The sequence below is a fragment of the Catharus ustulatus genome, chromosome 11, assembly GCF_009819885.2.
Source record: "Catharus ustulatus isolate bCatUst1 chromosome 11, bCatUst1.pri.v2, whole genome shotgun sequence".
In the NCBI taxonomy this organism is placed as follows: Eukaryota; Metazoa; Chordata; class Aves; order Passeriformes; family Turdidae; genus Catharus; species Catharus ustulatus.
This window is the reverse complement of record NC_046231.1, coordinates 14529995-14557552: the sequence shown is the minus strand read 5'-3', so window position 1 is coordinate 14557552 and position 27558 is coordinate 14529995. Positions and strand designations below refer to the sequence as shown.

Sequence of the window (27558 nt, the reverse complement as noted above, 5' to 3'; positions counted from 1 at the left end):
ACCACTGAATTTACTGTCATGTGCAACAGGAAAGTGACAGTTCTTCCACTTATCCTACTCTGTATCTGCATAAATGAAAATATTAATGGGTATCTCTAACAAAGATTTAATTTGATATACAGCTACAAGTATTTTTAATTTAAATTACAGTGTAATTTTGTCTTGTGAAGTGTGAGTCTGTACATCCTGGCTGGATAAAATGTCAATTTTCAAACATTAATACCTGCATTTCCTCCAAGTTTTAGCTAAACTCAGAGTTTCTTCTGATTTATTTTTTTTTAATGGATTGTCTCAAAAATGTTATGCTGCTTGATATTTCTAACATCAAATATTAAAATTTTGCATTTAACATTATCCTTTTTTTTTTTTAATCTTTTTAGGTAGTATTTAAAGATGTTCCCTCTCCAAAGGTCGGGAGAGAAAGCCCAGCAAAACTCAGTAATGCATTAGTGCAGTAACAAAGGGTGCACATTTATCATGGACCTGTTGAGGTATGGCCAGGAACACATCCCACTGAACCAGAAATCTTCATTCCCCGTCCCTGGAAGTGTTCAAGGCTGGACTGGGCTTGCAGCAACCTGATCTATGCTAAGGTGTCCCTGTCCATGGCAGGGATTGGAACAAAGTGATTTTTAAAGCCCTTGCCAGCCCAAACCAGTCTGTGAACACAGATTTGTGCAATGCCTGCATATCTTTAACAAAAAAGAAAATTGCACCTCTCTTCAGATTTTTGTGGTGGTTTTTTTTAGGGCAGGATCAGCAGTCTGATTAGTCCAGTTGAAAAATACTCCATCTGCCCCCTCTGCTGGTGTCCCTGCTCTAGGGCTGGAAAATGTTTTCCAAAACTGCAGTGGTCAGGAGAACTCAAGGAGTTTAGAGGAGATGACACTTTCCCTTCACAGGCACAGCAATCTATTCAGTCTATAAAATTTATCAATCCTAAGAAACTGAGATGGCTTAAAACATCAGTGTCCTGTGTATATTCCACATTCCACCAAATCAGAATTCTTGCATTCCCCACTCCTGCAAGTGTCGAAGGCCAGACTGGACAGGGCTTGGAGTGATCTGGGCTAGTGAAGTGTCACTGCCCACTGCAGTGAGGATGAAGGAGATGCTCTTCAAGGTTTCTTCCAATCCATTCCAGGATTTTGTAATTCTAACACCTGAATGCCCAAGCCATGGGGAGTGTGGGGAGTACAAACTGGGTAGGGCCAAGCACAATGTCCAATACTAACAGAGATGATGGTGTTGCTCCTGGGGAGGGAGGATTTCCTAACATCCCACTGAACCCATCTACCCTCTTCAGGGGATGCCCTATGGAAAATGCCATGATGAATTTTCCATGTTTGCCATGAGTGTCACAGAACAGAGTGGGATTCCTGCTTTTCAGTATCAGACTTTATCTATCCCAGTTAGTTAAAGGGGGACAAAAAAAGAAAGAAGGGACAGAGACTGTCACTTAACTTGTAGAAAGTCAATAGCTGGAAAAAGTATTGAAAATTCCAGTTCTGACAGAGATTTCAGGGAAACACCTCTGATTTAGGAGCCCATTTATTTTGGTTGCACCCTCTCAAAAATTTATTGTCTAATCTGGGATTCCTGACACACAGCTCAGACTCTGTGAAAGTCAAGATTGGCAAAGGAAAGATTTCTACTTATGTCAATAAAACCAAACTTCTTTTTCTCCTTCTGCAGTCCAGGTTCCCATGCTGAAATTATGACACAATGCAAGTAAGATTCATATAAAGAAAATAACCTTTATTAGACAAATCAATCAAACCCTGAAAAAACGAGTGTCAGGTAAACAATACTAAAGGTTTTTCCAGCAATTTTTTTTTTTGAGACTGAGAAATTCCAGAAGTTCCATATTCCTCTTGTTGCATTAGTAAGTTCTCTCTCTCTTGTGACTTGACCTACTGCTGTCTTGACAGCCCAAAAAACTTGCATTAAGCCAGCAATTATCTCAAAATAGTAACTTGCAAAATATTCCCTGTATAACTGTTTCCCACACAATTTTGTACAAAGGTGTCAAACTGTATTTTCCTGGCTGTCTGAAAAAAGAACAAGGTTTAAAAACATCCAGCTTATTAAAAATAAACAAGTGTTTTATATACAGTACAGGAATTTCCAAACTTGAAGGAACACTGTCTCCAGGGTGGCTGTGGGGTGCAGCACCCCAGTCTGCCAAGGGGAGAAAACTGCAGTTAAATAAATTACTACTCCATCTTTTTCCTCAGGCCAAATGTGGCACTTCTCTCACACCTGCAGGAGCCTGATTTACAGCCCTGCATAAACCACAAGTAAACAGGAACTTGGCAGCCAACTAACTACTGTTTCAAAAATGCTAATTTTCATTTTGTCCAAGAACAGAGGGAGGGTGTCACAGCCACGCAGTGACCTTGGATGTTACTCATGAAAAAGCCACCTTGGAACACAGGGCTCGTTTGTCCTCCGGTTACACCGTGAAACTTCAAACAACATGCACTTAAGGTTCAGCATTATAATCAACCCATTACACTCAAAACCTGTTGGTCTCGAATGCCAGCACCATCCAAAGCTCCTCAAACAAGCCACAACAGTGGGACTGAAGTACCAGAAGAGGGGCTGAGTCAGAGGTGAAGCAAGGAGCCAGTCCCTGTCACTCCAAAACCAGGGGCACAGCCAGGACAAAGCACAATGGAGCCACCGGAACCTGAGCCAGCAGGGCAAGAGAGAGACTTGCACTGGGACAGCAGCTACAGGGGGCAAGTGGCTAAAATTAGAGCCAGGAATGTTGGTGCTCCCTCTCCCTCACTCCTACTGACACCTCTGCTGGCTGCTCCAAAGTCCCTCTCTTGTCTGGCATCAGGGGAGTCTCTGCCTGGGCGTCTCCCCCTTCTCTGGGGAATGCACTGAGGATTTACAGCTGGAGCTGGCAGTCACTTAGAGCAGAGGTGGCACAGGCAGAGTGGCAGAGCTGACAGATGGCTGTGAGAGAGATTAGCTCAGCACCAAGGCACTGGAAGAACCATCTGAAGAAACAATCCATAACAATGAAATTGCTTTTATTAGAATGAAAGTGTTAAGCTGAGGAAATAAATTATTGCTATGATAGACATATTTAGAACATAAGGAAGGACGTTAAATCTTGAGCTTCAGGTCAATATAACCCTGAAACAGAAAGTTATACTACTTTTTTAAATACCTCAATTTCTCTTCATGCCCTTCCAAAACTTTATAAAATGTGCAGCTTACACAACAAATAGTAACAGAGTCACTTGTAATAAAAATCTGTACAACTCATAGCTTTAAAAATAATACTTTTTTTTTTTTCTCCAAACTGCTATGTTACTTATTACTTATAAATATAGGGCTAACAAGTTTTAAATGCCCAAGGTCCCATCCAACACCAAAGCTATTACATTTAGTTGAGAGAAGCCTTCCTGGCACTTCACCTCAGGCAGAGGTCAGGTTTTGGGCTGTTTGAAAGAGCCTGATAATGGGTAAAACATATCTTCATGGATGAAGACTGTCTCCTTCTGCTGGTCAGAGGCCTGGGGTCTTCAGTGAATTTGAAATGGCAATCAAACCTGGAACACAGCACCGTGCAATGGATTAGACCAGCTGCACTCCTGGGATGTGGCAGGATCCCACAGGTCCCTCTGTCCTGGCCAGCAGTGACTTCACAAAACACTTGAAATCCACTGTTTGTCAGAGGTAAATTTTGGTGGGGAAAGAATGTTGTAGTAGAAGAGCCTTGTGGAGAAACACAGCTCTTCCCCCATGTGGAGATCAGCTTCTGTGCCTCAGGACTCACCCAAAGGCAATGTGCTGCTGCCCCTACTGCTTCTGTGGCCACTTCAAAAGTCTCATCTGTGACCCTCCAGAAGGGACTCGGGATCTTAAATCTGAACCTGGTTCTGTACAGCTGGTTCTGAACTCCTGCACCTGTGTGGTGTCACACCCCACAGTGCCAAACCTACAAGCCATTCACCACCCTGTGCCTTGACTATTCAAGCCCTAATCCTGCCTCTCTCATGCTTGTACCCGTCTGCCCCCTGTGAAAAGGGAGGTTCAGCCTCCCTAAGAAGTCCCTAAGGATAGAGAGGGAAAGGCTGAGCCAGGAGCAGGTTGGTTTGAGTGGGCCCTGACATTACATATTGAGGGCTGCCAGCCACAAGCAGGAGCCCTGCTTGGCTGCAAGTCCTGTCAGGGTTCACCCTTCTTGGCTCAACAGTGACTTCCTCACAAACAAGACATCCTCCCAAAATCACTGAGTACAGGAGCAACATCTAGCAGCTCCCTCAGGATATCCTGACCATAACCTAGCAGGTTCCCCTGCCTGGTGAAGTACCGATTCCTCTGGAGGTTCAAAGGAAACTGTGGGATAAATCCACCTTGGGGAGAATACTGTGATTCCCTAAGGCAGTTCAGAGGGACTAAGAGCAGGATTTTGGCAAACAGCCACAAGAAACAGATTAGTGGTTAGACAGGTGGGCAGCATTCAGAGGAAAGCAGTTCATCTGAACACTCAGGAGGTGGTCAAGCCTCTACTACCTGAATGTGATTTTGGTTGTTTTGCTTCTGCAAGGCAGAAAGCATCAGACCAGCTGTTCAGAGTGTGGCTCCATGGGAGCTGCTCCTCTGTAAAAAGATGAATCAGAGCCTCAGACACTAGTCAGGAATGCATGGAGAAAACTCACAGAGGAGCTGAGGGTGAGGTTCCCCTGACTCAGAGCTACAGACAAACCTGACCAGCACTCAGAACTGCTGGAAAATCCCCTGCAGGGGCTACTTACAACAACTCCACTTCCTGAGGCGGGGCCGAGGGGCTCACACTATTCTTGAGGGACTTATGGTGACCTGGCCTGCTTTCTGCAGAAGAGAGAAGCCAGTGTTAGTACAGGGTTAGAAGACAACAGCATCAGGACAGGATCTAGCGGGAAGGGAAGCAGCTGAGAACTCTCAGGAACACACCAACACATCAGAGCAACAGGCTCTCACTCCTCCATCTAATCATTCCCCAAAAAAGGCCCAAACCTCCCAGGAAAGGAGCTTGGCAGCATCTGCAGCAGACCTCCAGCCATTCCAGGAGGCTATATATGTACCCCAGCCCATGGCAGCATTATAGCTCCTGTTTGTGCAGCATCTCCTCCTTGTGCAGCTTCCAGCACTGCAGGTCCTTTCCAGCTCATCTCCTCAGGGATCTTGGCCACCATAGGGGTGGCTCCTGCACCAGAGGGGCTCTCACCCACCCCAGAGGGGGTGAGTCTGCTAGAGAGAATGTCACTTCCCCACAGTCACCCCAAGCCCAAAAGCAGCATCTTCGGTGCCCCTGTGAGAGGCAGTGGCTTCAACTGCGGAGGCAGTTGCAGGCGCAGGAAAAGTGAAGAGAGTGTTTTGGCTGCTTGCACTTACTGCAGAAATGTACTGGCTGTTTGTGAACCTGGGCCTGCCCTCCATGGCAGAGCTGTGCTGTGGGCCTATGGGCATGTAGGGGTGCGAGCTCATGTCTTCACAGAAGCTTTCTTGTGGGACGCTGGAGACACAGCCACTGTCGGAGCCGCTGGAGCCGGCGGCTGACATGCAGTGCGATGACTCTGAGCTCTCTGTTGCTGGGGAAAGAAAGGAAGGTCACTCTAATAATTATGACTTTGGGCTGCATATAACTCATGCCACACACGTGTGGTAACGTGCCTGTCTGCCACACAAGCCCACAGATCAGCCACCCTCCTGTCTGGGCTTCTTTAAGGCCACAGACAACAAATTAACACAAGGAAGTAGAGTTATGATGATTGGTATGGACTGGCCAATGAAGTTCAGACAAGGGAAGGCAAAGGGTCATCAGGAAGCCAGGCTGGTGAGAGCAAGGGACAGAGCACTTTACACCAGAGGGGCAGGGACACAAATTTCCAAGACCAAAGCAGCACCAGTACACAGCACCAAGCCTGCCATGGGTATGGCTGCAGCTCAGCAGGTTATCTTATAACCCCTGTATTTGAGCTAATTCCCCTCATGGAACCTGAGACAGAAATGGCATAGAAGGGCAGGGCCCTCACGCCCTGGTCTGGGTAGGAAACAGGGACTGCCAGGACTCCACAAGCCTGGTCTGACCACAGAGCAGAGAAGAAGGTGCAGGGATGAGCCCACACATCCCAGGTGCTGCAGGGCAGCAGGGCTGTACGTACTCATAGAGGGCTGGCTGCTCGTCTCGTGCTCCAGCTCATCTTCCTCGATGCAAGTGCCGATGTCAAAGGGGCGTGTGGGGGCCAGGACTCCTGGCAGCAGAGCCTGGTCCAGGTACATGTGGAGGTTGAGGGGGCCCAGCAGGGAGGAGGAGGAGGAAGGGGTGTAGGCAGGGGGGGAGCTGTTGGTGGAGAGTTGAGCCTGTGACCTCTTGAAGGGGTTGGAATGGTCAAACAGAGACACTGCAATCGAGGCTCTGGTCCTGGCACCTGCCAGAAAACATACCAAAAAAACCCTGAGAACCAGTCCTGCCTTACTCACATGGATCAAGGGGGAAGGCACAGCTGGCACCTACCTCTGCCTTTCATGATGTAATCAATAGCACGATCATTAATAGCTGCATCACTGGGTTTGATATCCAGGAAGGGCTTGTTACCCACACCCATGGAGACCATCTCCTGCATACGGATTTCTGGAGAGGAAGAGACCCACAGCCACATTAGGAGGCCCAACCCTTCCTGCAGGCATTATTTAGCCACAGGTTAGAGCATTCCTGGGCTGGGTTGTTTCTGAACTGCTGAGATTAGATCTCCTCTCCCCTTGCTCCCCTCCCCAGTGCTGTGGAGTCTCCAGGAACAAGCAATCATGCCCTACTCCAGCCAAGTAGCTCAGTGCCATGCCACCTACTAGAGTCCTGCCAAGCGGGAAGCCTGTGGGGAGGGACTTGGTCAGCATGATTCAGTAGAGAGCTCCAGTAGTGGCCTACATCACAGGGAAACCAGCAAGTGTCTCAGAGGCATAGCCTGTGCTCACAGGACAGGGAACCCTGAGCAGGGATCTTCTGTTTCTCTCATGGAGAACAGGTGAGTGTCTGTAGTCATACAGAGCTTGGACCAGACGAGCTCCCTGGGGATGAGGGGCAGGGAAGGGACATGCCCAGCCAAGCCCAGCACATGCTCCTGAGGCTGCATGCTGGCACACAGCTGCTTGCTGCACAGAGCTGCCTGGTAACAGCATCCAAACCTACTCAGGACAGCATGAGCTGAACAGGGCTCCCGCACCTTTTGCGGCACAGAAGGAATTCCAGGAAGGAATCACACCTTTATTGCGGGCTGCCTGCTGCCACAGGATCTTGGCAATGTCACTGGTCCAAGCCTGCTTAGTCTCAGCTGAGCTGGCCTGGAGGATGTAGGTGTCGCTGGACTTCCGCCTTCGGAACCAGATCTCAAAGCGTAGGCCACTGTCTCCAGAGTTCTCTGTCAGACCAACGTCTGCAGTCTGTGAGGAAGAGGAAAATCAAAGCATAAATCAGATTGCACCAGAAGCAAAAGGAGTAAACTGCTTGAACCTTGTGTTAGAGCTATTCCTAACTTGGCAGACCTAACAAGAAGGAGCCTGAGGGTCTGGAAAGCAGCAGATATGTCCTGGACACAGTTGAGCACAGACAGCTCAGGCAATTCCCAGTGCTTCATCCAGAGTTAGCAACACTTCCCTTTCCCCCATACTCCATGACCCTCAGAAAATGCTGGCCCCACATCTCACAGCACAGAGACGGCCTAGGCATCAATGAGTGAAGTATTCCCTTTTGGCTTCACTGCATGGTTTGGAGGAAGCTTAGAACAGGTGGAAGCAGAAGGGGCTCCTGCTTCCCATCTCAGAGGCATGTGCCATGGGGAAACCAGCCTTGGATACATCCCACACAAGAGAGAACTGCAGGGCTGCCCTTACCTTGAAGGAGCGCTTGTAGATATACACATCAAAGCCACCCTCGATCCTCTTGGGCTTGCTGAAGAGGATGAGGTCCTCAAAGAGGAAGACATGTCGCTGGCACTTCCTGCGGCCCAGCCAGATGGTGAACTCGTCCTGCCGCACCAGCTGTCCCTGCTCCTTCAGGTTTACCTGGACACAGAGGATGTCCTTGTAAGACTCCACCAGCACAACCCAGGCAGCCCTAGACCTGGACTTGGAGAACAGGGTCCCATATGGCTGTAGCCCAGGTGGTGAAGCAGTAGCAGCTACCTGACACATAAAAGGGCTCTTGAAGAAGTCAGGCTGCATGGCATTGCTGGGGACCACATCAGGCCAAAACAACTGTCTCTAAGCTCAGGGGAGAGCTGGACCTTTCCTAGGCATAACCCACAGATGACTCTCTTCTGACACCCTGTGCAGATCTGTGACAAACCCCTGAGATGCCAAGTGCAGGCAGAAGCTTTCTCTTAGGCAGGAAATGAGTTCCATCCACTGCCAGGAGCCCATCTTGGTCAGAAGGCCAGCTCCTCAGTTCTTCCTGACCCAGAATGATCCTACTCCACCCTGAGCCCTGGGGTTTCTCCTTCCCCAGTGCTGCACTTTGCATGCCTCTCCAAGTCCCACCTAGAAGATTCTGCCCTACCCCTGGCATTGGCATCAGTTTGAATTCCTTCTCGCAATCTGCCTGACCCTCTTTTCACCAGCTCAAGAGATGAAAGGTCCAGAGCAGCCTGCAGGATGCCATCTGCAAGGGCTGCCAGGCTGCCTCCCACCACTGGTAATTATCAGGGAGCTGTTTATGACAAGCAGCTCACTCAGCTAAGGTAGCAAGACCCCAGCTGTCTGTCCTAGGAAATCAAGGAGACCTCCAGGACCCACTGCTCCCTTGCCTCATGCCTCAGCAGTCCTGCTATGCTGTACTGGCAGACAGCACTCTGATCACTGGGGGAACCTGAGGGGAGGCTCACTGTACAATCCAAACACCTCAGGTTAGAGAAGGGGAGCAAGTGTGGCTCTGCTCCCCCGGGCAGGGGAAGGCACTGGAACGTACGTCACAGTCACGGATGGCATCCATGGCCAGCAGGTCATTTCCGTGACGGAGCTGAAACTTCACCATCTCCTCAGCAGCACGGAGATAGCCCAGCTCCTGCTCCTGTGCCTCACTGCACTCCTTGATCAGGTCCTTCAGGAGCAGGGCGTATTTGCTCATCCGCTGGATGGGTTTCAGCAGGTAGGAGGCCAGGTCCATCTTATCCCCCAGCTGCACCTGCTTGAACTGAGAAATGCAGCAGAATGAAGGTAGCAGCTTCCCCAAAGAACACCCTGTGCCCTCAGGCAAGCACTGACACCTCTTGACTGGGGTACTCAGGGAAAAGGAGTACTCTTCGGGAAATGCAAGGCCAAAGGATCAATGCTGCTATGTGCTGTGTTCCTTTCCCAAGCCCTTGCTGCACCTCTGCCCTGTCCCTTCCACACAGCTGTGCAGAGTCATGCCAGGGAAACAGAGGGAGCACTAAGCCTGCCTTAGGCAGGTAAGCTGGCTTTGCTTAAACAGAGCAGTGACTAAACACACTGAGCAATCCTGATACACACAGTGGAACTCACCTTGAAGAAGGTATTCCCATGGCTGGCCAGCAGCGAGTCTGACTTCGGCTTGTTCTTGCTATACAGTGCGTACATTCCAAACTGGTCTTTCTGCAGAAGAGATCCATCCTCATGTGAGACCCTTGCACCCAAAACACAGTGACAGCCACAACCCTGGTAGGTTACTCTAGCACTTCTGCCTCTCCCAGGCTGCACCAGAGGCTCCTCTGATATCAGGAATAACTTTGTTTCAAGGTCTTTAGGAGCCAGGGAATGTTGTTGTCTTCCTAGTCCTAGAGTAGCTAGGACTTTTTGATTCACTGTTCTGCTACCCCTAGCCCCTCCCATAGCCCAATAGTTACTTGATACCATCCACACCAGATAGCAGCAAAATGCAAGGGGCAGCTGACCTTAAGACCTGTGTCCCTGTGCTTCTGCCCAGCAGCCCTTTTCACCCAGAGCTGGTCTGTACCTCTCTGCTCATTCTAGTCATTCCCACTGACACCACAGACAGAAAACAGGTATGAGATGTCTCTGAAGAAACAGGTGGACTTCAAGGAGCACACATTTTATTTCCCTGGCAGTGTCTCTTGGTAGCAAAACACAACAGGAAAGGCACAGAAACCAAGCTCATGTCTGGAAGAGCCCGACCCTGGGGACAAGGTGCTGATGCCTTACGTGTCGCAGGAAGCAGTGGCTGACCCTCAGTGGGTGGTTGCAGCAGCTCTCAAGCTCTCGAAGGAAGTATTGGCTATGGAAGTCATAGAGCTTCTCCAGGTTCCCAAAAATGACGCTGCGCTTCCCGCGCAGGTCCTGGGGGAGGTCGAGGCGCTCCATCTCAGGGAAGTAGCTGTCGATGGTGTAGCGAAGTGATCGCACGTATTCCCGCTCTGTGGTCACCATCTCATCGATGATGTGCCGCAGTTTGCTGCAACAGGAAACACTCAGCCTTGAAGGGACCCAAAGTGCCTGCAAAGCACTGCACTGTCCCTACAGAAGCTCTCTCCAGTACCCAACATGGGAATGAGATGATCCTTAGCACAGAGTAAGCTCAGATACACAACTGTCCATGACTCTGAGTCACTGACAGCACTCAAGGGAACAGCATGAACTGTGTCAGGGGAGGTTTAAGCTGAAGGCTATTAGGAAAAGTCCTTCACTCAGAGAGAGGATGGTTAGGCACTGGAACAGGCTCCCCATGGCACAAAGCCTGTAAGAGCTCAAGAAACATTTGGACAAGGTTTTCAAGCACAGAGTGCAATTCTTGGGCTAGTCCAATGCAGTCAGAAGTTGGATCAATTATCCTTTTGGGTCTCCCTTTCAGCTTGGGATATGCTGTGGTTCTAAGGATTCAGGAAGGGAGTGCCCAAGACTGGCAGTGATCCTGACCCACACAGCAGGACACACATCCCCAGGCCCACCCAGCCCCTGCTCTGGACACAATGTGCTGCTCTGCAGATGGTTGCTCCCCTGAAACAACAGCCACAGCTGACACAGTAATTCTTGTGAGGAGTCAGCCTGATGACTGGAGACTGTGGGAAGCAATGTTAACCCTGGGAGAACAATAGTTCTAGACCTAGGTGCTGTTGGGCTTGTCCTAATAAAAGTGAGAGAGTAAAACTGAATTCTGCTAACACTTGATCAGTGAACAGCAGTTCGTAGCACGGATTGCTCTCATCTATCTCAGTGGATGCCTCCTAGGTACTTGAGGTTTCCACTGTGAGGCAGTGTAGCACCAAACATAACTACTCCAATCTGTCCCTGCCTCCCCTGCCTTTCAGCCCTCCCTCAAGTCCACTCCTCCAGCTGTTCAGAGAACAGAGCAGTAGGACTGTCTCAGCACCTGCAGACACAAGAGGCCTGCTGCATTGCTCCCTTGAGAAGCAAAGTGGCCACTCTGCTATCTGCTGGTGCACATTCCCTGCCATGAGCTTTTCTGGGTATCCCAGGGATACTGGAGCTCCCTTCTATAGAAGATTTCACTGTCCCCAGCCATCATTTCACTCAAGAGTAGTAACCATGGTCCCCCAGCATCCAGCACTCTTTTCTCATCTCTGCCATTAATTTTTTACTTTTAATCTTTTCTAGTGAGAGCAACTGAAAGACCTGCCTGGAGACCCCTTGTCAAGAACAGCTCATATCCCTGGGCTCTCCAAAGCATAAGCACATACTATAGTATGCCAACAAAGTCGAGATTTTTAAGCACAGAGAAGGAAAACATAAAAAGTATAAATGCTAGCTGTTGGATACCCAGAGATTTCAGCTCCAAAGCATAAATACAAACACCCTCTGACCTGTGAAGCTGCTGCCACAAGGTACTGGAAGTGCCTCCCTACCAGTCTGGGTACAGCACTCTCAAAGTATGGGGGATGATGCCCTGTGCTTCTGCTCTCCCACTGCACCTGTACCCCTGGCTGTTTCTGTAATCCCTCATCCTCCAATGCTAGCAATGTTCAGAGAATCCCTCTCCTGTCTGGGAACCAAACTTTCCCCTCCTAGAGGAAACATACTGAGAGGGAAGAGCCACAAATCCCATTTCTCTGTCTCCCCACCAAGAAAGCTGCCAGATATGTGGGGACATCCATTTGGGCTTGCTCAACACCACACACACACATGCAGGGAAGCTGTAACTATATCTCCATCTATCTGCCCTGAAACCAGTGCCAAAGTAACCAGCACTGCAGAACTCCTCTAATCTTTGCTGGCTTCCTTTTCACCACCCTGAGAAATGGAACACCAAACGTCACAGCCACTTACCTGCCCCAGCTCTTGGCTTCTGAGCCGGAGAGGCAGCCCCTCTGTCCCTCCAGTAGGCAGTCTGCAGCCCAGTTGCTCACAGCTGGCTGCCGCAGAGCGAACGTCCTGTCCACCAGCTCCGTGCTGCTCACCTCCAGCCCCTTAATGAACACACCAGTGTTGCCATATCTGGCTGGCTCACTCCTCTGGCAGCTTGACCACAGGCTCTCACCACTTGGCAGGTCAAAGCTTTGGGCCTTCCGGAGGACCCTCCTGGGAGGCAGCTTTCCAGGGACTGGAGTGGATGTAGATGACTGTTTTATCTCTGGAGTTTCTAATATGCTCTCCAGGTCTGACTTTTCTTCAGGCAGCGTTGGAGATTTACAAGCCCTGCTGGTGAAAGAAATTCTGCTTGACTGAGGGCTGAGAGGAGTTGGAGTTGGGCAGACAAATACTTCGCCAGCACTGAAATCGCCAGGGCAGCTCAGGGGGGGTGAGGGAACTTTCTCCTTTGTCCACTCCAGAGAGCTGTTGGTTCTGTTGTAGCCATGTAGCGTGCTCTGAGTCCTGTCCCAGTGGGACCTGGAGGTGGCCCCCTCAGAGTGCCTCCGGTGGGACAGAGTGCCAGTCTCACTGCCAGCCTGGGGCAGCTCCCCAGCAGCTGGGTTGCGGTCTGACAGCAGAGACTTCCTCGTTCTCAAGGCTGCTTCCAGTTTCTTTTCAAAAACCTGCTTGGTCTCCTGGCATTTAGACCATGCAAATTTCCACTGCTTGAGCCCCTTGTCACTCTTCAACTCACAGGCCAGCTCCTTCATCTCCTGGAAGCGGGCAGCACTGATGTCTGGGTGCTGCCCCTTGTAACTCTCCAGGCACTTGATCACATCTGCACAGTGCTCGGCGGAGCTGCAGTCCTCCATGCTGATACAGGCAAGGTGTCGCATCCCTTCCAAGGCCCACTCATATGCCTGCAGAGGGAGAACAAAAAGTAACAGCCAGTCAGAGGGACTCAGTGAAGAATAACCCTAATTCGGTGCCTGAAGACAAGAGAAAGGATCAGTGTCTGGCCACCACAGTTCCTTGAGCGTGGAGAGTGTGGTGGGGGGGGCTGCTATTGTCAGTGGGGCTTAACAATTCAGCAAAACAAACAGCCCCTTATGCAAAGGGCTTCAGCTGTGCTGGCTGCTCTGCCACAGCCCCACCTCCCTGCCAGGACCCTGTGAGCTGGCGCCCACACTGCTGGGCACGTTTGTCCTCTCCAGGCAGGGGGGCCCAGGGAAAGCTGCTGCTAAGACTGCAGGAATTCACACCACAGTGTGGCCCTGCTCAATACAAAACCTGGAACTCTCCCTCCTCCTTCACCCAGTCACTTTCACCACTGTCAAGCAGGACAAGGTCAAGGGGCACCAGTAAGCTGCAGGCAATGGGACAGCTCCAACAGCTGCTCCCTACATTGTTTTCCTGGAGCTGATGGCACACAGAAGCCACAGCTGGGCTCTGTGGATCACCCCAAATGCTCAGACCCATCCTTGCAGCAAGGAGGAATCAGGGACCATGCAGCTCGTGCATCTTCTGTGCCTGCTTGCAGCTTGTGTGGTGTGCTGTGTTCTGCCTGCCTGCCTGGCTCTGCTTGCCACTGCACTACATGCTTGTGCTGGTTAATCAAATACTGAGCTCAGCAGTTTATTTCTAATACTCCAGGAATGCTGGAAGCAGCTTCATGGGGCTTAACTCTAGCAGTGGTGCTATGCTGGCCTTGCTAAAACAGTTCTGCTGTATCAGTCAACCAAGAGAAGTGGTACAAAATGTGGTCCAGTGGGACAAATACAAGGGAAGAGTGGGTGGGATAAGATTCCTTATCACCATGGAAGGAATGGGGCTCAGCACCAAGACCTGTCATCAATCAAAAGCAGAAGAAAGGCAAACATCTGACTTAGGCTCATAAACCACCATTTTTTCTATAAAGCAGAGATGGTAAGATTTAATGATAAGAGTAAATAAGATGTGACCAGCTGCTGTAGGCCTGGCCAAAGAACTTTAATGCCCAGTGAACACACAGGGTTATTTGTTGAAATCAGATACACAAGGTGGGGAAAACACCCTGCTGGTCTGCCTGCATCTTCTGCCAACTGCCCAACATCCGTGGATGTACAGAAACACCACTGGCTGCTCTGAAGTGAGCCAGACTATCTCTAGGACTTGATCTGTCAGGCTCTGTGTACCTGCAGAGAAGCAACACTCATGCTTAGTGCCAGGAACAAAGTGACTGGCTTTTCCATCTCCTGAGCAGCCTCACTGTGGCAACCTTCACTTGGAGAGCTTAAATCACTAACTTTTATGCAGCTTTAGACATTAAGAAAATCCACCCAAACTTTATGCAAGCAGACATTGCATGCTCATCAAGGACATGGTGATCAAATGGATCAGGTGCCAGGCTCACTCAGTTGGGGGCAGAGACAAGCAGGGCAGAAGGTATTTCATTCACATGATGCTCAGTCTCTGGATGGGGATGGCTGTGACAGCCAAATGCTGCTGTTTGTAAGAGAGCTGAATGCCAGCACAGCCTGCAGCCTGAGCAGAGTCACTCTAGGGACAGATTCCACAGAAGCTCCCACAGCCATCCACATTCTCTTCCGAGCTGCAGCTGCATGGTGTGCATGCAGCCAGCCCCATTACTATGCAGAGCAAGGAGCTGCTTCAGAAACACCAGCAGCTGCTCAGGGAAAACACTTCTCAGCACACAACTGCAGCACAGGACAACCCAAAGAGCAGCAGCCCCCTTTCCTCCCATCACCCTGCCTAGAGCAGCAACAGGCCCCTGAGCTGCCTCTCTCTTGATCCAGGCTTTATGATCTAGGCTTGCCCACTGCTGGCAGCCAGGAGGGGTGTGCAGAGGCAGAGGACATGTCAGATTCTGGTGGGAATTCACATTTATCCTCAATGCAGAGGTTCTATTCCCTGGAGGAGGAAGCATTTCAAGGCGAGGTGAATCTCAACTGCAGCAGAGCCCAGTAAATCTGCACAGCAGTGACAGATGGCCCATTCTGCTGTGGGGTTTTGAGCTGCCCCCTCCAGCTGTACACAAATCAACACCAGCCCCCTACAGCTCTGCCCAGAGCAAGGGCTGGCCATCCCTCTGGGCTAAGAAACGGCACAGCTCACCTCTGGCTGTGGAGGTCAATGGGTGACCCTCACTGAAGGCTGCATGCTGGCTGCCTTTTGCTCAGTGATGGGAAAAGCTGAGCTCAAAAGGCACATGGGGCTGTCAAAAAGGGTGCTGAGGGCAATGTGCAGGAGAGGGACAACCAGCAGGCCTGGACTTTACAGTAACCAGTCAGGAAGGCAGATGCCCTGTGAAGGCTTTATCTAAGGCTGGGGTACTCACTTCCATGCACAGATGGGAGAAAGAGAAAAGAGACTTCTTTTATTTCCTGGAAACTCTGCAGATCTGCATGTGATTACAGTGAGAAAGCATCAGGGCTGCAAAGCACACAGGACAGCAGCCCCCCACCTCTCATCTCATATGGTCTCTGTTCTTGGCAAGGACTCCAGGGCTACCCAGAAATGACAGAAATTACTCTCAGTCTAGATGGCATTTCCTTCCATCACCACCCAGCAAATAGCTCAGCTTTGTTCCCTGCACAATGGAGCAGCCCTTCACATCCTGCAGCTTTGCTTGGTAACATGCTAAGTGACCACCAAGGCTCTCTGCAGTCACATCATCCGCTTCAACTGCTCCTTTTTGCACATAAATGGCAATCCTCTGCATGCACCAACTGTGTCCCCATCCTCATGCAGGCAGGGGTATTGCTGTCATCTGTCTCCTCAGTAAAGCTGCAAATAACACTCAGCCAAGCCAGGATACTCTGGACAAGGGGCTTTTGGGAAGCAGGCAGCCCTATAGCTTCCCTGTAGAGCTGCAAGAGCTGCTCAGATAAAAGTAGGCACCTGTGCACAGGGAAGCTGAAATCTTCCCAACCATGCCTGTAACCAGGCAGGAAAGCGCCTGTACCTCAGCTTTTGATCTTTACAAGCAAGTTGTTACTGAAACTCTCAATTACAGGATTAAAGACAAATGTGCTTCCTGCATACGCAGGACTGACCTATCCTGCAACAGGCATCAGTAACAGGTTGGCCCAGGCTGTCCAGGAGAGGCCTGGGCTCTCAGGGACCTGCCATGCTGTGAGGAAAAGCCAGGACTTGACTGGATTATGGTGCAACCCTCAAGCCCATCATCCTCTGCTGATCTCTGATCACTTCACTATGGACAGGGTGTGCAGCACACCGAGGACAGGAGCTCCTGCAGTCTGTCAGGTTTGGCATCACTCAAGTACCATCTGCAAACACAGGCCCAGAGAAGTTGCTCAGCCCTGGCTCAGGGCACACTGCCAGCACTGGAAGCCTTCCAGGGGTTCTGGATCCTCCATCACTCAGAAATTAAGCCTCCTCAACCTGTCGGTGGTGTCTCAGGAGCTTGAGACAACCACCTGGGTATGTTAAAGTCTCTGCAGTCCCAGCCCAAGCACTGCAGAAAGAGTCAGGAGTCATCTCCTGCAGTTTCCAGAGGTTGTTTATTTTATCTTATCTAAGAAGTTCTTTCCCTGACCACTGTGGTCTGTTCAGCAGGTCAGTCCCAAGCACACTGCCCGCCTTCAGGGCGGTATTATCTTTTTATACTATAAACTATGTAAACATTATTTACAGTTATCTTCCAATACCTATCACTTATATTGTACAGTCTAGTTCTACTCTAAACCAATCTGAAAGTGCCAACCTCACCCAGAAGATGGATGCCAAGCAGAAGGAGAGGAGAAAGAAGGACAGAACACACCCAAATTCCTCCATCTTGACCCCAGACCCTTATTCTAAAAAAATCTTAAAAATCTACTTTTTACCTTGTCATAAACTAATTTATACTCTACTTATTTTTTGTGACTTGTAACTCTTCATGTAAAGGTGGTTAATTTTTCCCAGAGGTTAAAATCAAAGGCACAGGGGTCTTGGGCTCTGTGCCAAGGCTTCTGAGCCCCCTGCCAGGGTCTCAAGCCATCCAGGGCAGCCAGAGGGATGTCCTGGGTCCCCACACCAACCCAAATCTATCACAAACCTATCAGATTCCTTGCATATTCAAGGTTAAGTGACCTCTAAGACACCTTCTGGGTAGCCAAAACAGGGAGCAGACACTGTGCATCTCAGACATATCCCAGAAGGGGCAATTTCAGGGGGCCTGCCTTTGTCCAAACCTCTTTCCCCTTTCCTGTGGGAAGATGATGATTGTAACTGTATTTTTCCTGACAAATAGGAAACTGAGTGTCTGAATCAAGATAGGCAGATCAACTTTCTGCAGAAGAAAATGCACCTGGGTGGGTAACTAACTGCTGTGAGAAGCTTTCCTTCAGAATTTCAAGTGACTGCAGTGCAACTGAGACAGGGTGATGAAAAGCCAAGACTGGCCCTGGTGGGAGCAACAATACAGGCAGGGGTGGAGTCGTGCTTCTGGGTATGATGACTGAAGCACAGCAACAAGACAGACCAAGTTTCTCACTCTTCTGTGGCAAGCCCCCATCTCTCCTGCTCTCTAAAGCTCAGAGATGGGGGAAGCAGCACAGCAGCTGAGAACACTGCCAAGGACAGCAAAAAAAGAAACAAACATAATCAACCAAGCCCTGATCCAGCTTGGTGCAGCTCCTGCATGCAGGCTGTCCTCCACTCTGCTGTTTCTCAGTGAGACACAAATGATTGTAGGTCTCTGTGGTAAGAAACAACTGCACAATCCCCCATTTAACCAAACCTCCTCTCACCATCATTGTACTCATTTTAAGTGCCATTAACTTCAGCTGTGAGCTTTAAGAGCAAAATGAGGCAGCAAAGGAGACAAAACTGATGCAGCCAGAAAAATTAAAAGCATCACAGGTATTGCTGTGAACTAAACAAAGTACAGTACTTCCCAACAGGTATGCAGGGTATCACACTGAGTCCTGAAGCTGCCCTGCTCTCCTGGTCACCCACAGCCTTGGTACTGAACCCTGCAGAGCTCAGGCACCAACTGCAGCACTCCCAGCACAGGAGTAAAGAATGCCAGGGACTCAACAGAACACCATGCCAAAGTAAATGCTCCTCTCTTGTAAGAAAATGCTACTGTCATTACAGATACTCATTTGGGCTTATGCCCTCGCAAGTCCAACATGGCTTTAGGTTGATTTGAGAAATGATCCCTGCTCACAACACTGGTCCCTTGTCACAGACTGCTGATGCACAGTGTTAGCAGGGACCTATGGCTGGAGACTGCCTTATATACTGACAAGTTTGGAAGGACCACAATTAAAAAGTTATTTTACATCAAAATATATTGAAAGCAAAATTACCCAGGCTTACCTTACTTACCACAAGAACTGTCAGCTGGCAAATGGTGACAAGCCTGAGACTAAGCTTTCTCAGCAGAAAGTGGTCAGCTCACCACTCCCTTGGATCAACTTTAAGCTCCCACCTACCAATACTAACAGCATGCATGAAGAAAGGAGCAGGGAAAGAGCAGGACTTCAGAATCTGCAGATGTTCCCTTGGCAAGTCTATTTGCTGGTTAAAAACAGAGTTCATCCTACCTTCCCATCTGTGCAGAAGGAGTCCATACCCTGGTTGTGCCCAGCTCTGTGCTGCACATTATGCCCCACAGCCAGACTGAGGCAGGGCCACTGCTTCAGTGCATCATCTCAGCTCTGGTTATTCACAAGCAAATGCTGCTAGCCTAAATACCAGATTGGGGGGCCCTGGTAACCAGAGACAAGGCAGAGGGGGAAGGGGCCATGCTTCACACCAGAGCTACTGAAGTGTGCAGAGAACACCCTGACTGGGCACAAGCCAGATATCCTTTTGCAGTGCAAAACACAGGGAGAGAAAGCATCCCAACTGACCCCAAATTAAAGCAAAAGTAAACTGCTACCCAACATATAAGAGCTATGCAGGAAACACTGATCCCTCCTAAACACTGTGATGCTTTTTCCACATCTCTAAGAGCCAAAGTTCCTGCTCACTTCTACCAAGATCTGTGACTCCATGTGCAGGCAGTTACACTTGGGCACAAGAAACCACATAATTTCAGAGCATTTCAGCAAAGCCACCTATTTAGGAGTAATCCCTTCTCTATGCAGAGGTTTGCTGTTACTCTCCTACCCCTCTGTAGCACTCAACTTTTCCAAACTGCATTGACAGGCCAGCCTGTGATTCATTAGCAGAACAAACCAAACTAATCAAAACTGTGTCCTACATGGGATGTAGCTGGTAAAAGCTTGGCTTTAAAGATTAAGAAAAGGACTCATGCTCTTGAAATGAAGAGCTAAACCATTTCTGAGTTGCTGTGTAGCTCAGAAAGCCTCCCCTCCTCCAAGGGAAAACAGACCACTGAAGTCTTTAGTTTGCCTAAAACTAGCTGCTAAGGAAAATAAACTTTAAATCCTTTATTTGCATTTCTGCCAGTTACCAAGTGCCAGCTGCTGTACAAACACTGTGGGAGGGGTAAAGGATGAGAGACAACTAGAAGCTCCTTGGATTTAAACATAAGAAAGGAGAACAAACAGACACCCACAGCTGGGAAGGAAAAAAGAACAAGGGGTCAGGGAAGCAGCACCTGTCAGGGTTGGTCTGGGCATGCCACACTCCATGTACCATCAAAGGCTGCTCATTAGAGCAACGTGCTTGGACATCCTTTTGCAGCAGCACTCTTGAATAGAGCTCAAAAATCCCTTCATTTGCCCTCTGGGCAGCCAGGCTTGACAAGTCCAGGAGAGCTTAATTACAGACGAATATAATTGGCTAAAATAAGATTGCACATGATTTCTGCTCTCTTGACGACAGCACGAGAACCCAAAGGGCAAATGTGGCTTGTTGTGCTGGAGCTGTCGTGCAGGACGCGTGCTTGCCCTCCTCTGACTGCTGCCACTGCCAGGCAGCACCCAGGGGTGTCCATTAGAAACAGGGTGATTCACCTGATGAATCACAACAGCTACTATAACCCCTGTTTCAGAGCAACTCTGAGATTCCACAAGAGCAGCCTGTGCCAGTTTCACCACACATCTATGTACAGAAACACACGTAGCTATATATGACACACATGTATATTTACATATGTATGTATGTATAAAATCACTCCCTAGGTAGCTGGGCAGCCAGTGGTAGATTTGCTTTCCTCAAAGCTTCAGAGTCTCTCATGACTGCAGATTTGGGTAGATTATTCTCCCCCTACTTTTCTGTCTCACCACAGAGATTTTCTCAACATTTAAAAGCTCCCAAGTCCAGAGAACCAGGGGCCAAGTTTGCTCCCAGTAAAACCAGAAACTTCAGTGTTTGCCTTTGCTGCAAACCAGCCTCTTCATTTGAGGCACTGCCCATTTCTTCAGCAGCTTTGTGCACCCATGAGCCAAGAGCCTCAAGTTACCAGCCAAGCTCAAGATCAAGCAATAGTGAGCAAGATGTGTGAGTCACCAAAGCTGGAGCTGGTAACTTGCACAACAGCAACAAATTACCCCATTCAGAGACTAATGTCACCTCCAGAGGTTTTTTGCATGCTTTGCTTTTACATCTGTCCCAACAGTCACATTATCATGTTGTTCAAATACCCCACTGTAATAGCATAAAGCACCCCCCAGGCAATGTGGACAGACTGGACTGTGGTGGGTGTCTCTCCTCTGTCCTGTACTGGCTCCCTTTTAATGAGGTTCTTCGTGCTCCATGCTCCCTGCTGGGGATTGCAAAATCTCCAGTATGCCCTTGAGCCTGCATGGGGAAAATGGGTGCTTTCTCTGTAGTCCCCATTTCACATCCTTTCCCTTATGATAGGCTGAGCCAAACTCTGCACGATGCATTGGGATCTCTGCACTGCTCTTTGGGAGATGTGGAGCTGAAACTGGATCTAGACACCCAGCACATTTACTGAGCCTCTCCTCCCCAGGGGAGCTGACAATGCTGGAAACAGCTCCCTGTTTCAAGAGCACACCAAGATGTACTTGGAGGGTGAAAGGCTTTGCAGAGCAGTCAGAGGAGCTGGGGTGCTTGGGAGAACCCTGTCCATATGTCCAGGGCTTTGAAATGCAGATTGAGCCATTGTGAGCTTCGGTTCCATCTGTACACTGAGGGAAGCTTCATGACCAGATTGCCTGAACAGATCGATTTAACTCCCATGACTAAAGGGAATTCCAGTCTCCAGGAGGATCTGAGAATCCAGATGGATGCCAGTACACAAAGATTCAGAAAATCTGTCACCCTGTGCAGCTTCTATCCCAAGATCAGAGGGGAAAAAAGTACCCAAACTTTGCTCTGCACACATGCACAAGGCTGAAGGGAGATCTCTGCTGGCATCAGATCTCACACCTCAAGCACAACACGTTCCCCCCACACCTCAGCTGCAATGCAAGCTGTGAAATCTATAACCTGCTGGGTGGAAATGCTGTTTCCTTGCCATGACTGACTGGTTCCCAGTATCAGGATCCTGCAGGAGACTTGAACCCCCCCTGACAGAGTCCCAGATCTTTCAGATAACTGTCAATTTATGCTCATGGCAGCCAAGGACACCAAGGAATTTTTACACAGAGGTGTTCTGACAATCAAGGCTGAAGGTGGTTTTAGCATGTCAAGCACTGCCCCTGCATACATGCAGTAGAATGTGCTGGAACTTCTTGGATCAGGGAGGGGGAAATACCCTACATCCCAACACATGCTACACACTGGCTGGTTTCCTCAGCCTCTTCCTCCTGCTGTGTCCTCCACGGAGGAGAATTTGGCCAGCACAGCAGGAAGAAGAAGGACCTCAGATAGATCAAGGCTTTGCCTCTGCACATGTCACAAACACATCACAGAGCTCACACTGCACTAAAGCATTGCCTCAGGTGCTGGGAAAGGTGCTCAAAAGCGTCTTAACTCAAGAACCTCTCACCTTCAACTGCAAATTGTGCTTGGATTTAGCACATGACAAAAACCTAATTAATTCACTGCTGCTGCCCTATAACACTGAGGGACAAATGAGTCTCACACCTATGTTGTGCAACCAGAAAGGAGCACTGAGTGCTGGTGCTAGCTACTATTTAGCTTTTACCTCCTGTCACAGAGCTTGCCAGGGCTACAGGCACTGCTGTGCTGCCCATTTGATAATACAGTTATTGGTGAAACATAGAAGAAAATAACTCAAGCACCAGTAGAGCTAGTAGTGATTTACTGAAGAATTCATATCACAGAGCAGTTTCCAAATCACTAATTTTGCAAGACAGAAAAATCTGATCTGCAGGAGATCAGATTTAAGTGTTCAGGACTTCTTGTTTGTGCAAAAGGGCTATCTCCAAGGCAAAGCAGAAACTTTCTAATGCATGAATACACTTCGATAGAAAAGTAAACACTAGATGCTATTTAACCTTGCAAGAAGATTTCTCCAGCAAAAACCTGGCAGGAAGGAGAGGGGAGAGATTTCACATATTAACCTTGCATGAACTTTGCCAGAGGATCGATTTTCCTCGAGGCTCATTCCCCCAACTGCTTCAGGCTGTGCATGAAAAAGGACACCCCTGAAATAGGAGAACAAATCAGACGAGATGTCTGTCTAGGGGCACGACTTTACAGGCACAACTGAGGAAGGAGAGAGAAAGAGAGATGAGACAGCTGCTGTCAGACAATGCTGAAGCCAGACAACAGTGACTTCCCCTAAAACAGCATAGTAAATATTCCTCTCCTGTGCCTTTTGGATGTCCTTTCATCATCCTGAGAACTTGCATCAGTAACAAGATAAAAACTGTTACTTGGAAATGTTGCACAGGCCATCCCGGAAAAGCAAAGCACAGAGGGGGAGAAAGAATAGTGCATGTTAAGTTCCAGGGACTTTGTTAGAAACCACAGCAAAATCTTATTTGCTCCAAGGTGCTGGGGGGCAAAACCATGCACTGACCTGTGCAGAACTGCTGGCAGCATCACAGCACAGGGACCTGTGTCTGTGTTTACGTAAGGACGCTACAGTAAGGACACATCAAATGTCTTTTTTTCCACTTTGGTGCCAAGTTCTACTCTGCACTCCTCCAAGCACATTCCCAGAGCAGGGAATCATAGCACCCTTTCAGTAAAATTACTTCTCAAACTGTGCCAAACAGCCTGCTACAGAAAAATCACACTTTCACACAAATATCACACAAAAATCCTTTCCAGCTTCCCACATATCAGCATTCACAACCCTCCTTTTTCATCAAGGGCTAAGAAAAAAGAAACATCAATAATATATCACCTGGAAGGGACCTTTCCCCCTCAACGCTATTATCTGCAAAATTGTATCTGGTATATAATCAGAAATGAAACACAAAGTATCAGCAGGTCTCCATTCTGAAACTTTTGGGGAGAAGTCAGAGATAACACTTGCGGAAGGTAATTTATTTAGCATCCTCTGGATTTCTGCTGACAAATCTAAGATCACATCCATCTCTGGAAGCTGGGAGTGCTGTGCCAGCAGGTCTCAGTCACCTGTGGGGCAGGAACCCAGCAAACCTTGGAACAGTCCAGGACAGCAATCCCCTCCTGTGCTGTTCACAACATTTGACGGAAGTCCTGGAGGTACCACCTGCCCTGCACATACATCAGTCTGCAGCACCCAGCCCCCACAGCAACTTCCAGCTGCAGGTAAATTATGCCCACTGAAATGATCGTGCAATAACTTCCAGTAAAAAGGAGGACAAGCACTGCTCTGCTACAGACAGCACAGCCTGGGATTCAGAGGGACCATGCAAAGATGCCCACAGCCCACGGGGCTCCGTCTGAGCGCACAAAAGCCGCACACAAAGCGCTCTGATTCATGCTGGATGCACACAGACACGCACAAGCAACCGAGTGAAAAGCCTTCTCTACATTGTTTCCAAACAATATCAGTACAGCTCACACGTCAGCCGGGGCGCCGCACACTTGGTACTTACAAGAGGGTTTGCTGTGTCCGTCTGCTGCTGGAGCTGGGACGGGGCGATTGCGACTTGCAGGGAAAGGTGCATGGAGATGTGCAGAGAGGCGAGAGCGATGGCAAGAAGGGCCCCAGCCCCTCTTTGGGCCCCAGAGCAGCAACACTTGCTCACGGGATGGAGCGCAAAAAGGCTGGCATTCCTACAGCAGCAAGGACAATGGGGAGGGATGAGGAGGCACTGCCATAATCAAATGCAGGCCAGCTGGCCCTCCCCCAGGAAGGGCAGGCACCTCCTTCACTCGCCAAAGGCTTTGTTTTCTAAGCCACAAAGAACAAAGTGGCTGAGGAGGAGAGCACAGCAGAACCCACTGTGGGGGTAGATCCACCTATGAGCACACATAACCCATTCCTGGAGATGCAAACACAGATGGAGAGGGGTTGGGCAATATTCTGCCCACCCCAAGCAGAGGTCAGAAGCAGCAGCTCCTTGTGTGCAGCACACAGACAACTGAGGAACAAGAATCAATAGAGGCTGATAGTCAGGGGTCCTTTGAGAGAAAAGATCCAAGAGAGGCAGACAGAGAACACCACTGAAGGAATTGCATGTGGAACACAGTCTCAAGAAATCCCACTGTGAGAAACCCTGCTATTTCTCAACCTGCCTTGCCCCACCAATCCTGAGCAGTGAGAACTGAAGCTGAACAGCTTCCCTCAGAAAGCAAACATAAGGCAAGGGCTCAAGCTGCAAGAGACCCAGAAGCTATGGCAGGGCAATGACCATACTTTCCCTGGGCACTAATGAGGCACCACCTTGCACAACATCCTGAGAAACAGGAAAAAGCCCCCGGAGCTGCCTCAGGCCCTCCTGTAATGATACAGGCACTTCAGCTCTGGGCACCACATCACCACACAGCCACAGGGTATGCAGGTGCTGAGCCTGCAATGGGACGCTGCCTGTTCTGGTTGGGTCAGTGCTTTCTTCCACTTGTGCCAGCAAGGATCATGCACCTTCATCCAGACCTTCAGCAGGACTGGTTGTCATCCCAGACCTGGTACGAGACTGCCCTGTGTGCTCTGGCTCACTGGACATGCTGCTGCAAGTAAGGTGCTCAGTCCTGACAGGGTACACAGCTCTCACGTGGGCCATTTCAAACCTGCAGTCCAGGTAACCTACACTTCACTTATGGTACAGTCAAGAGCATGGGATATAAGAGTGTTCTGGGAAATAATTCATCCAGAGACAGCTTGAGGAAGGAAAAAATATGAAGGCTAATGAGATGAACAAGAAGAAGACTTGCTGTAGCTGCTCCTGGTCTTGATGGTGCAGTGTTATTGTGAAGCCAGGACAGAGAGCAGGAGAAAAGGATACTGGGGAGTGTCCTTGCAGGAACTCCAGAATAAAACAGACATCAATGCTTTTGGTAGATCATACATACACTTGCTTGTTCAGCTGCCCGGTTTTACCCCCACAGCGCTGTACGGTGCCAGATCCCAACACAGTCTTGGAACTGAGTAAACAAGGGACAGTGGCCAAACCAGGCTTGAAGCCACAGGGAGATGGCAGGTACCCCAATGTGCCCACACTGACTTTGTGGTACTGAAAAACAATCCTCCAACCCACAGTCAGAGGTGGGGAAAGCACTTCCTTCACTGGTCCTTCTGCCTCAGCCCAGCCATCATCCACCCCCTGTGAGGCACCAAGGGCTCCTGCCGCAAAGGAAGCGGGGACAAATGGAAACATCCAGCTTGGCACCAGTCACATCTTTGGGGAGGGAACCCTGCCAGCCCATGTGCAAGCTCCCTGTGGTCTGGCCCAGCTCAGGCTGCCTCATTGTAAGGAGCTCTGACAGGCCTAAAGGAACTGCCAAACAGTGAAAAAACACAGTACAGCATCTTGGTGGGGCATATGGGGTTATGCTGTCCTGTCCCACAGCCTGTCTGGAAGCCACAGGCTGCACCCTACAAAACCCTTGCCCACCACAGGCAGGAGGGCCAGCACAGCAGAGCTTCCCATTCCCAACAGGCAGAGAGGTATTTGAGGGATGAACACTGTGATCCCTGTGGTGGGCATTCCACTCCCTTGGCAGATGCTGAGATGTTTGGAGATGTGACTTTGCCAGCTCATTACCATAGTGTACATTGCTTACGCATCCTTGGGCTTCTTCCCCAAACCCCGGGGTTTGGCACTCTGCAGGCTCTTTACGAGAAGGAAAATCAAGGACACAGCTTATTGTAACTCCTGCTCCTGCTGTATCCCTTAGATATTAGGGAAGAGAGATGGGAGTTAGGCAGGCACTGTGATCACTGCAGGAAGGTTGAAAGCAGCTCAGTATCAGAAGACAGTGAAGTCAGTTCAGATAAAATCTTCTGTTTATCCCCCACCTTCCAGACCACGCCACTAACTTTGCTCTCTGCCTTCCCAAAGCATTCTGGAGATCAAGATCAAACTCACAGGCACTGAAAAAACTTTCATGCTGTGCAGCAATTTCTGCACTGATCCTACAGCTGCAGGATATATCCCCCTACACTCCTGGTTTCAGTTGGCTACTGATTCACAATACACACAATATATTTACACTACCAGAATTGTTTATAGCTCTACTGAAACCAGTGAGATCAAAATCCTCCTCCCTCCCTGGGCCAGCTGCCTCTCCTCCACACAAAGCAGTGTCAAACCCACTGTGCCACTATCATTTTGTTTTCACTGGAGCCGTGCAGCATGAAAGGCACAACCAAGAGGGCTGCTGCTGCTGCCAAGGACTGTGTCCTGGAGTTTTCATCGACCAAAAAAAAGATGCAATGCCCTTGGTTGGGGTCCATGTGACATTTGTGTCCGTAGAAATGACCCAGGCTCTGAAAAGGCTTTGAAGCTGTGGAGGACACAGAGTCATGTCCAACTATCCTGGCAGCCCAAGAGCTACCAGCAAAATGTAATTTCCATGCCTGAACAGAGCACTAAGTAGCCTGAAGGCTTTGGAGGGACCTTAGAACATCTTGCAGAAGCTGAAGGGGCTCCAAGAGAGAAGCACTTTGGTCAAGGGCATGGAGTGAAATGACTGGATGATTCCTTTAAACTCCCTTCAAGCTCAAACCATTGTATGGTCCTATGATCACATGCTAGAGTCCACATTTGAGCTCCAGAGACTTCCAGCTCTGGCTGGGAGGGGTCACATATGACCAATGTCTGGCTTGGCTGCAGAACTGTCAATACGACAAGCAAGGCTTGGTACTCTTGTGTCCCTCAATTTAACAGAAGAAACATGAGAAAACCCTTCCCAGTATCCCTCCCAGGATCCCCCACAATGGCAAGGGGTTCAAGAGCAGCCCCTGACATCTCTGTTCAGTGAGGTAAAAATGCACAGGTTCTTGCCATTCTCCTGAGGCACTTCTCTCTCCATTGGGGTGAAAAAAAA

The 27558-nt window shown here is 49.4% G+C and overlaps 1 protein-coding gene across 6 annotated transcripts in view; it reads right to left on the bottom strand.

Moving 5' to 3' along the window:
• Nucleotides 1–1737: 1737 nt before the first annotated feature.
• Nucleotides 1738–27558, bottom strand: part of PLEKHG4 (pleckstrin homology and RhoGEF domain containing G4) — an 86550-nt gene continuing 60729 nt past the window's right edge. The window contains exons 14-24 of one of the 6 annotated variants that reach the window (XM_033069587.2): nt 12256–13199; nt 10177–10426; nt 9520–9609; nt 8966–9190; nt 7894–8064; nt 7227–7443; nt 6521–6637; nt 6168–6434; nt 5398–5594; nt 4779–4854; nt 1738–3569 (exon numbers count right to left, since the gene is read on the bottom strand). In XM_033069587.2, the coding sequence (XP_032925478.1) occupies nt 4813–4854; nt 5398–5594; nt 6168–6434; nt 6521–6637; nt 7227–7443; nt 7894–8064; nt 8966–9190; nt 9520–9609; nt 10177–10426; nt 12256–13199 (2520 nt within the window). In that variant the 3' untranslated portion in view covers nt 1738–3569; nt 4779–4812. Of the gene's footprint in view, nt 5595–6167; nt 6435–6520; nt 6638–7226; nt 7444–7893; nt 8065–8965; nt 9191–9519; nt 9610–10176; nt 10427–12255; nt 13200–27558 lie in introns of all 6 variants that reach the window. The other 5 variants (XR_004419025.2, XM_033069586.2, XM_033069588.2 and 2 more) reach the window with 5 other exon arrangements.